Source organism: Tasmannia lanceolata, unplaced genomic scaffold, assembly GCF_043159265.1.
Source record: "Tasmannia lanceolata isolate RefF3 unplaced genomic scaffold, GAP_Taslan_0.1 ptg000044l, whole genome shotgun sequence".
Classification (NCBI taxonomy): Eukaryota; Viridiplantae; Streptophyta; class Magnoliopsida; order Canellales; family Winteraceae; genus Tasmannia; species Tasmannia lanceolata.
The window spans coordinates 16950000-16961260 of record NW_027518721.1 but is presented as its reverse complement, the minus strand read 5'-3'; the positions used below and the strand labels follow the sequence as shown (position 1 = coordinate 16961260).

The 11261-nt window shown below is 37.7% G+C and overlaps 1 protein-coding gene across 2 annotated transcripts; it reads left to right on the top strand.

Moving 5' to 3' along the window:
* The first annotated feature begins 537 nt into the window (after positions 1-537).
* On the top strand, positions 538-8294 carry LOC143863606 (alcohol-forming fatty acyl-CoA reductase-like). 2 transcript variants are annotated; one of them, XM_077374322.1, is made up of 10 exons: positions 538-687; positions 785-888; positions 1029-1231; positions 1330-1430; positions 1651-1843; positions 3289-3450; positions 3697-3778; positions 5940-6206; positions 7015-7142; positions 8002-8294. In XM_077374322.1, the coding sequence occupies exons 1-10, from the start codon at positions 597-599 to the stop codon at positions 8153-8155; spliced, it is 1485 nt and encodes a 494-aa protein (XP_077230437.1). In that variant the 5' UTR covers positions 538-596; the 3' UTR covers positions 8156-8294. The 2 variants fall into 2 exon arrangements, with proteins under 2 accessions (XP_077230437.1, XP_077230438.1); XM_077374323.1 differs by lacking the exon at positions 3289-3450.
* Positions 8295-11261: the final 2967 nt, after the last annotated feature.

Below are 11261 nucleotides of genomic sequence, written 5' to 3'. Positions count from 1 at the left end.
TGTTAAGGAGAAAATGATGTTAAGAATGAGAAAAAGATTCTTCTAATTTTCTGTCTTGTATCATAGGTACGTACAACATGTATATGTACCCAAAGAATGATACAACTGGTTTATTCTGGAGGCTTCATAATTTAATATCCAAGTTTTAAGCCTTTTTTGGTTATTTACGATCAACTAGCTCTCTCTCTCTCTCTAGTTTTTTTTTTAAGGGTAGAGAGAGAGAGAGTCTCTATAGTATTGACTATAGCTTAATTTCCCAAGATTAAAAAATACGTAGTTGGTGAACAGTGGTTAAGTCTAAGCGTTAATTATATGACTTAACAACATTCACCACCATGAGTGGATGAATGTTGGATAAACAAACAAGTTTTAACCCTTACAACACAGAGGAGAATACATCCATCTCTCTCTCTCTCTCTCTCTCTCTCTCTCTCTCTCTCTCTCTCCCCTTTATTTTTTTGCTCTCAACACATAACTAACCACTTTCTTGTGCCACATCATCCTACTTGCTTGTATAAATACATTACTCACATTCGAGTGACACAACATACCTTTCTTCATTGAGGGCTTTAGCTTTACATATTATTTACTCTGAAATGGATTTCCAAATGGATTTGGGGTGTATTTTACAATCCTTGGAGAACAAAAGTATCTTAGTCACTGGTTCTACTGGCTTTCTAGCAAAAAGTATGTTCCTCACTCTTTTTTATCTTCTTTCTCATTTCTCTCCTCTTCATTATCACCCAAATGTACTGATATGTTTTCCTGTCAAATGAATGTATAGTTTTTGTGGAGAAACTACTTAGAGTTCAACCTCATGTGAAGAGGCTTTTTCTTCTTATAAGACCCACAAAAGATGAGACTGCTAAGGATCGCTTGCAAAATGGTGTATGCCACTACCCTTACTTCTCTATATAATATATGTACTTTCTTTACTCCTCTATCAATCAAGTGGCTTCAAGGAGGCAATTCAATATCACTTGCACCAAGATGTTAGGTATCATATCTTAATTTTGTTTTATTGTCAGGTTATGGAGAAGGAGGTGTTTAGGGTATTGAGAGAGAAATATGGTAAGGGTTTTTATTCATTTGTATGGGACAAGGTGACTCCTCTTGCAGGGGATATTGCTTATGAGAACTTGGGAATAGAGGAGAATAGTCTCAAGGAAGAAATGTGGAGAGAAATCAATGTTGTTGTAAATGTAGCTGCTACTACAAACTTTGATGAGAGGTGATGATGGATAACAAACAGTTAATGAAACCATTTTCTTCTCTTTTTTTTCTTTCAAATTACTAATTACTATTTCTTTTTTAATTATTGACTTACAGATATGATGTGTCCTTGGTTACTAACACAATGGGAGCTAAGCACGTTTTGGAGTTTGCAAAGAAATGTGTGAAACTAGAGATGCTTCTCCATATTTCAACTGGTGAGTCTCTCTCTCTCTCTCTCTCTCTCTCTCTCTCTCTCTCTCTCTCTCTCTCTCTCTCTCATCTTATTCTTGAAGCTCTATTTTCTCCTGCTCCTTTTCTCTATATTTCCTTCTCTTCACACCTTTTAATCTTATTTTTTTGTAATTAGGAATTAGTTTCTTTTCGAAGTTTGATCTTTCAGCCCTCTAATGAATCAAATTTCATATGGTGTTCTAGCATATGTTGCTGGGGAAAAGGCAGGACTCATATTAGAGAAACCTTTTAACATGGGTGAAACACTAAATGGAAGCATGGGTTTAGACATTGAAGCAGAGATGAAATTGGCAAAGGAAAGATTGATAGAACTTCGTGATGATGGAGCTGAGAGAAAAGCAGAAACAATTGCTATGAAAGAGCTTGGAATCCAAAGGTTTGAAAAACTCAACTTGGATCCACCAAAGATTGCAAATATTAAGATCAATGTTTCTAAAAACAGAATTGATCAAGAATTGTTGGTCCCAGTAAATGAATCGTTGTGAAAAATATGAAATTTTGTAATACATAAAACTAAATGAAGTAGCTACAGAGACACACTAGTGTAGATGTTATCTACACACTAGCTTAAAATACAGTGGGGGCCACAATGTTTGGGTGATCCAAAGCATTCATTTGATGGGCCCTCACATAGATAGGGTGTGCCCAAAAAATCGGCTCCATAGGATCATTCTAACAATTCGAACCGTGGAAGCAAAAAATGGAAAGATTTGTGAAGGTTTATTCACGTCTATTTTTACCTCCACAATTCGTAGGGTTGGGATGATCCTACGGAACTGAGTTTTTTGGGCACACCCTATCTATGTGAGGGCCAATCAATTGAATTCTTTGGATCACCCAAACAATATGACCCCCACTGTATTTTAAGCTAGCGTGTAGATAACTTATCTACACTAATTTAGGAAAAAGTTAAGACAGTGTTTATAAAGAAATTTAAGGAAAAGTCAAAACATTGTTCAAAAAGAGAAACCATAACTTTAAAGTATATGTGTGGTACAGAATGGGATTATTACATTTCTTTCTTTTTTCTTGTTATTCATTTACCTACACATTAATTTTTTAGATGGATCAAAAGTTTTACTTCAAAATAGTTCAAATAATATTTATTATAATAATAAAAAAGAAAAATAGATTGTTTAGATGAATGAATTTTTCTTTATCTAATTTTTCAGCTCACTCCCAAATTCCTCTTGCTCTTGCCTTTTCTATCCCCCTATATCACAATCAAGGTTTTAAATTTTGGTTTCGGAGGTATTTTCGGTCCTATACGAAACCAAAATTTTAGCCGAATCCTGAAATTTTGGTAATTTAGGCTGAAATTCTGTAAAGGAATAAAAAAATAATATTTTATCTTTCGTACGTTTCGGGAATTTCGGTTTTGGAACGTTTTGGTTTCGGTGTTGACCGACATATCCGAAATTTCGGATTTCGGTCGAAATTTAAAACCTTGCTCATAACTACTTACATATGAAAATTTCATAAAGTTTTTTCATGATTACATAGCACGCTTAATGGTACAAATGCGTCATTTGTTACTGCACAAATTCATGAAAGCTTTGGCTATCCCGCGACCATGATGCTTGGATTTTTTCTTTCCACCCCAAAATATCTATCGGATGACTAATTAACTATAGGTCTATGGCTCAACCTAAAGTCATTGAATTCAAGTATGCTGCCTATTTTGGAAATGCCTATGGGATGAATATTGCTCAACGTATAGTAACTAGTTCAAGAATTTGCCAATTAATTCTTCCCAAACAAGCTATATGCCGTTTCATTATTCCATTTGTTTCTCCATCTCTGCCCCTTTATTTCTTTCAGGGCTCGATTCTTTGGTTGGCCAAATACCTATGTTTTTACAAAGGCGATGGGAGAAATGCTTCTTGGACGATTTAGAGAAAATATACCTCTAGTCATCATACGCCCAACTATCATAACAAGCACTTATAGAGAGCCTTTCCCTGGGTGGATTGAAGGCATCAGGTAACTTAAAAGGGATTTATAGAGATTGTTGCTCCGGAAATCTCTCTTATTTTTACAAAATATAAGATCTTCTTGTAAACTTTACCCCTAGCATATTCTTCACTTAATTATAACTCTAATTTGATGAATTCAATGACATTCAACACTGTAAAGAGGATACCATCACATGTAGAGAAATCAAGAAAATGTTGGTATTTAGGTAGAATGCCTTGCTAATCATACTTTATGTACTTTGGGTAACTGCAGAACCATTGATAGCTTTATTGTGAGTTATGGTAAGGGGAGGTTGAGATGCATACCGGCAGCACATAGGGAGATTCTCGATGTAGTAAGTTTGCTCCATATGCTTCCTTTCTTATTTATGAATGTATGACACATTTGTACCTTATAGTTTGTGTTGTGAAAAAAACCCACAATAGCAACATGCAATTTCAATGGCAAAGCAAAATGAAACAGGCAAACACAAGCAACACATGAAGACACAGAGATTTATGTGGTTCGGCGTAAAGCCTACATCGACGGTAGAGGCTACGAGAAAATCCACTATAGGAATTGGAGATTACAAGAGGAAATCGGTAACTCTCACCAAACCCACCCAGAAACACTTATACACCCTTCGCACCCTTTCTGAAAATCTAGGATGCGAAATAAGCCCTAAAACGCCTTATACAAATTAAGTGGGTCAAAACAAGCTTACCTTAACTGGGTCCAACTTAGTTAAATAGCGGGTCAGGTCACACATTTTAGGATCCAACCAGGTTGAATTCAAGCCACGTAACTCAACAATTGGTCTGTGTTCTGTCACGCCCCGACCCCACTGTGTAGATATTGTCCGGTTCTGGGTCATCTACCCTCCCGGTTATGTTTTCCAGCAGCACTAACCGTGCCCAACCCACTCCCCGGCGCCCACCCCTTGCAGATGCTGAAAACACGTCTACACAGGGAATGTGGGGGTCTACACATAACCCAGGAACTTAAGCTCTCCGCTTCCGATGTGGCCATGTAGATATTGTCCGGTTCTAGACCGCAACCCTCCCCGGTTTTGTTTTTCCGCAGAAACGCGTCTACACAGGGAATGGGGGTCTACAACATATAGCCCAGGAACTTTCGCACTCCGCTTCCGATGTGGGACTATTACAGTCCACCCCCCTTAAAGGGCCCAATGTCCTCGTTGGCACATCGTACTAGAGGAGGTACGGCTCTGATACCATATTTGTAACACCCCGACCATCCATGTAGATATTGTCCAGTTCTAGGCCGCAGCTCTCCCCGGTTTTATTTTTTCAACGGAAAAGGCGTCTACACGAAGAGGAAAAATCCACATATATAGCCCAGTAACTTTTCCTCCCTTTCCGATGTGGGATCTTTCATCTTCTTACGTAAGTTGCATGTGAAAAAAAAAAAAAAGGAGACAGGTACTTAATTTCACTAATAAAATAAGAAATGTTGTGATCGTAAATCCGGATCAAATTACAAAAACAGTAAAGAAAATAAAACAGAAACACATAGTGGCAACATTTACATTGCTTGGCAATGTGCGTACATACACTAAGTAGATGAGAAGATTTCTACCTAGGTATAGTTACAAGCTTATCTCTCCTTCAAAACCATAGAAATTGAAATTGCTCCATGTGACCCCCATGGTTTTAAATTTCGACCGAAATCCGAAATTTCGGTGGAGACCGACACCGAAATTGACCAAAACCGAAACGGTCATTTATTTCGGCCGAAATTTCGAAATTTCGGTTTTTCCGAAATTTGACCAAAAAAATCTGTTTTTTTAAAACCGAAAATTTGACAAAAAAAAACTGTTTTTTTTTATATTAATTTAATATTTTACCGAAATTTCGACCTAAATTTAATATCAAATAAAATAATCATTTCGGGTTATGTACCAGATTTCAAAATTTCGAAATTCCAGGGTCCGAAACCGGTACCAAAACCGAAAATTTAATCCTTGGTGACCCCAAATCGGAGCCCCTTGGAGAATATAACTACTCATTAAAAACACCAAAATTACAGTTACATAATATAAGACATCTATCACAATAAATTAATGGATAGTACCCATCTGCATCTTGTTAGAAAATATTAAAAGGTAATTAATGTCCACAAACAGTACACTCCAAGAAATAGAGATTTTGGCGCTGATTTTTTTAAATCAGTCTAATAATAATATTAAACATAATTTTTTATATTAAAATAGGGATTTGCTAGTAACCATTGCAGAAGGCATTTCGCGATGCAACAGCCCATCCGTGAAATGTCTTCTGTGATGGTCCCTAGCAAATCCTATTAAAGTATATAAAAATAAAAACATTAAAATTATAAAAATATACCTTTCACCACAGTTTCTAAAACTCATGGATTTTAAAAGTCTATCGCTAATTTTCAATTATTGGAGACGGAAATTACTCCATCCGTAAAAGGGGTTTTTCTTGTAATGGTAAACTTATGGGTTTTGACATCACTTTTGCAATCTGATACAGATCCCAGGAGACATGGTGGTAAATGCTATGATAGTAAACATGGCAGCTCATTCAAGACAACCCTCCATATTCATCTACCACATTGGTTCGTCTGTGCAAAATCCTTACAGTATCCCCAAGCTTTTGGATAAGATGTACCACTACTTTTCTAAGAACCCATGCATCACAGACGATGGAAGGCCCATCAGGGTTTCTAGGACAACAATCTTCAATGCCATGGATACCTTTTGGCTATACATGACTCTACGTTACATGCTACCACTCAAGGTTTGTTTTTGCAAGGATGTGACTTTTTTACCTATAAATTCATAATCTGTAAAATATATAGCGATTAGTCATCAACAATCACGATTTGGCCAAAAAATTCAACCTCTTAATTTTTTTTTCTGGAAGCCTCTACTTCGATGGATCTAGCATGGGCTATGCCGGTGCGGTGGGCACTGGGTGTTCTGGAAGATGAAAGGCTGACTCAGCCAAATGGGCCTTTTCGGGTCTTATTGGAATCAAGGATTCTAATGAGGCGGAAGTTAGAGCCATAACTTCAAGCATCAGATTAACAGTTTGAGAAGATATGGACACCGTCATTGTGAAGGGTGATTCCATCAATGTGGTAAGATGGTTGGATAAGAGATGAGATCTTGGACTATGTGGAGGTCATCTTGCTCGACATCAGCATGTTCGGAGGTTGACTAATGTTGGAGAGGCGGCTAGCCATAGATGGTGCCCAGCGGTAGAGATCATAACACAGACTCACAAATTTGATGGAGTGTCCTAGATCCGAATGGAGAGCACCATTGTACGAAAATGCCCTTCATATTTTCATTGATTTATCTCTAATTATAAGGGGTAATTCGTTAAATTAATTTAAAAAAACCTACTCAAAAAGACTCAAAAAGTAGACATGAAATCACTCCAATAAGGGTTCTGAACAGATTGAATGATTGGTCGTCAAACAAAACCCACCGATAGGACAATTAGGGTTGACAACTAGCCATAGAGGTGATGGTCATAACTGGTAGTCTCCATATTAATGGTCCCTTCTAATGCCTGTTTTTATGTTGATTTTTCTCTTTAGGGCTTGGGATTAGCGAATGCAGTATTTTGCAAGCATTTCGATCATCTATACAATGGTCTCCGTCGAAGGTACAACTTCACCATGCGTTTGATCCATCTGTACAAACCATACTTGTTTTTCAAAGGAAGGTATGTCTACTTTCTACTCCCTATTGCAATTGACAATTATTAAGATGCTAGTAAAGATTGCATTTGTTAACCATTTTTTGGAATGATTCCCTAATTTCATGTTTCTAAGAATGAAATATTTGAAAAAAGAGATTTGCCAGGGACCATCCCAGAAGGCATTTTGCGGGAGTGTCTATTGCATGATAGAGCAGCCACATAGACTCAGATTTTGTCTTATTCATTTAATTCATCTGAGGTGGCTGCTCTCTCATGCAACAGCCGACCAAATGCCTTATGAGATGGTCCCTAGCAAAATCCTTGAAAAATTTGTTTGGGTATAAAAAGAATGATGTCAATTTTTACATAAGACCAACTTTTTTGGAGTGAAATGGAGCTCAACCATTGAGCTACACACCGAACCCCAACACAACATATGTTAACTACGAACCCCCCTCTCATCATATTACACCTCCCTCTCATCATATTACACTTTTCTTCTTGAATGTAATAAATCCCCAACCCCACAGTGTATTGTCTGGAGATGCTGTAATTATCTACAGCCAATAATTGACGACCCGTGCCCAACCCACCCCGCAGAGCCCCACCTCTTGGAGATGTTATAATTAAATACATCTACACAGTTGAGGGGAGAGTCCACATATAGAAATGAGTTCAATATGGGTATTTCTTGTAGTGATTATTTGCAAGTAATCGTGATTACTTTCAAAACGATTTGAATATAAGATTATATGCAAATTATTTTAAAGATATCCAAAAAAACCCATATTCTTCTTCTTTGTTTAAGTTAGATATCTAAAATGATTGGATACTCATGTTCTCAAAATTATTTAGCGCTTATGTTCCTACCCATGTTTGGCAGGTTTGACGACTTGAACTCAGAGAAGTTGAGGATGGCAATGAAAGATAATGGTGTGGTAGATGAGATGTTTTGTTTCGACCCCAAGTGCATCGATTGGGAAGAATATTTCATGAAAATTCACATCCCGGGTGTTGTAAAGCATCTATTCAAATGAAAAAAGCAACATGGTTGTGTGAAGTCATGCATTCAATCTTGTTAGAATAAGATCTGGCCATTAGATTGTTTTTCAGATTAGGCAACTAGATTTAGATTAGGTATTTAAGTTTAAATAAGATTATTCTTATCTTTATCTTCTTCAATTATCTTTAACTTTTCTTGCTTATCCCCTAAGTGCTCTATGTAACCATTGTTTAGGATGTGACAGTAACCAATCAATATTTGTGGAAATTCATTTTCTTTTCAACTCTCCCGAGATAATGATCATTTTATCTAAAGTCTCTCTCTCTCTCTCTCTCTCTCTCTCTCTCTCTCTCTCTCACATCTTGTTATCAAATTCAAAAGCATCATATACCACAAGAATCAAACATAACATTGTTGCCAATGTTTAGCAAAGAAAGATGTTTCATAATGTTAGAACTATTTGGAAGGGGTAAAAACAGGAAAAAGCATATATTCTTCCAAGTTTGCATAAAATCTCCAACCATGTGCATTCCTCCAAATTTGTATACACTACTTGAGAGGGGTAAATCATATATTCCTACAACTTCGAATAGAATAATGAGAAGGGTAAATCGTCTGCTCCTGCAACTTTGCATGGACTCCCGAACCATTTAAAAGGAGCTTCATATACTCCTGCAACAAAATTCAACTTTTTAAAATTTATTTTCCGGAAGCCTCTACTTCAATGGAAGTAGCATGGGCTATGTCGGTCCGGTGGGCATTGGGTGTTTTCTCGGAGATGAGGCTGACTCAACCAAATGGGCCTTTTCGGGTCTTATTGGAATCAAGGATTCTAATGAGGTGCAATATAGAGTTATCCTTCAAGCATCAGATTAACGGTTTAGAAGATATGGATACTCTCATTGTGGATGGTGATTCCTTCAATGTAGTAAGATGGTCGGATAGGAGACACCTTCACCCTAGGAGATTCTTTGAGATGAGAGATGAGATCTTGGACGGTCGGATAGGAGACACCTTCACCCTAGGAGATTCTTTGAGATGAGAGATGAGATCTTGGACTGTGTGGAGGTCTTCTGGCTCGACATCAACATGTTCGGAGGTCGACTAATGGAGAGGCGGCTAGCCATAGATAGTGCCCGACGCTAGAGATCATAACACAGACTAACAAATTCGATGGAGCGTCCTAGATCTGAATGGAGAGCACCATTGTACAAAAATGCCCTTCTTATTTTCACTCATTTATGTCTAATTAAAAGGGGTATTCATTAAAGTAATTAAAAAAGGGGAGTGATAAATCGACTACCATATATCTTAAATCGACCCCCCATGTGTCTATCTCTCTCCTCTTTCTCTCTCTAACCAGAGGAGAGAGAAAGACACATAGGGAGTCGATTTAAGATGTTTGGGAGTCGATTTATCACTGCCCTTAAAAAAACCCTACTAAAAAAGACAAGCCGCATTTGAAAACTCTCTCACTCCCTCCCTCCCTCCTAACCGTAAGCCCTTAACTATGTACAGTGTAAGTAGGGACCTTAAGGCTCGATTGATGGAAACACATGCACTCTTTTCCTCTCAGATTAGGGACCCTTTCTTTAATATGGAACTTTAGCTATAAACGTATGTGTGTTCCTATCAAACTTAAACACATACATTTATAGGATTTTGGATCACACGTATGTGTCCTTCCACACTACAAACACCTTAGTGTTTCACAAGTTTAAAACACTTGGGATTTATCACTAAGACTCCTTCATGACTAACACTACTGTGAATAGGAAAAACTAACGTTTTTCACTTATGTGGGACTCAACAATGTGGGCCACACTAAAAAAACGCCAACATAACAACCATGCATTTTATACCAAAAGTCCTTTAACAATCAATTGTGTCCATTAGCTTTCACCACGGTCAGTGCTACAACTCCTTTGACAGGCAGATGTGATTGGTCTAACGTAGTCATGGCTAGTGCCACAGCCCCACTGCCAGGTATTGATATCATAGGTACCACGGGTAATCCCACAAGTGCGCATTTGACTGATCTACGTGACCACGTGCCAGTGCCACAACCCTACAGAAAGGTAGGGTATCCTGTTTAGTTCTAGTGCCATAGCTCCATCGGCAGATAGAAAAAACCAATGCATGGCTAGTTTAATCAACACACTCGGGTTCGGTCGACTGACCACTACATTTGTTCGACCGAATCAACAATTCTGATTTTCTCCGAAATACGAGTTTTTCCTCTGTTTCATGCAATTTTTCTCCAAAGTCTTGAGTTTTCAACATATAATTGACAAAAAATAATTCCAGATCAACATCCTTAGTTTCCAATACCCTTTTTCCTCAATTCGAGATCGGCCTTCGTCAGAATCTTGGCAATACTAAGATATCCACGTGCCCAAAATTCATTGAAAGTACCAAAGAGTTAAGGCCAACTACGAAAACACATTGATGATCATCCCTAATCATTGTTCTTTAATAAGTTTGCATGATTCTTTACCTAAGCCAATGATCAATATATCGCTTACCTCGAAGATCATTTTCTCCATACTAAGAATCTCCTTCGGGAGACTCTCCTTCCTCTTCTAGGGTTCCTTCTTCGGTTCTCTCTAGGGTTTTCTCCGAAGAAAAGTTATGAGCTATAGGAGTTAATGATCTTTTATAGCTACTAACTAGATTAAGGTGAATTTCCATATTTATCCACTTTTAAATCCCACAATTTCAATCATACCCATTAGGGTTAGTGGACGAAATGTCCCTAAGGTTAGAGCGTTTCTATTTGACCTTCGGATTGTCCCCAAATTTTACAATGGTTACTCATGCCAGGGTAGAGTGTATCAAATCGACCCCAACTTTCATTCTTGTCCATTTTCTAGCACGTTCTAGTTTTTCTGACGCTTTCCATTTTTTCCGGTGTCGCTTCTTCTTTTTCCTTCTTTTCTCCTTCTCTTCTTCTTCATTCTCTTCTTTTTCTTCTTCCTCCTCTTTCGAGTTGCAACGATGGTCGTCGGCGGTGGTAGAGATGAAAAAATGGAAAAAAATTAGAGAAGATGATGACATTTGTCTACCCTTCATATGCATTTGAGGGCAAAAAAGTCTTTTGGACCGCATGCCGCATTAAGTTAGGGAACTGAAATTCAACC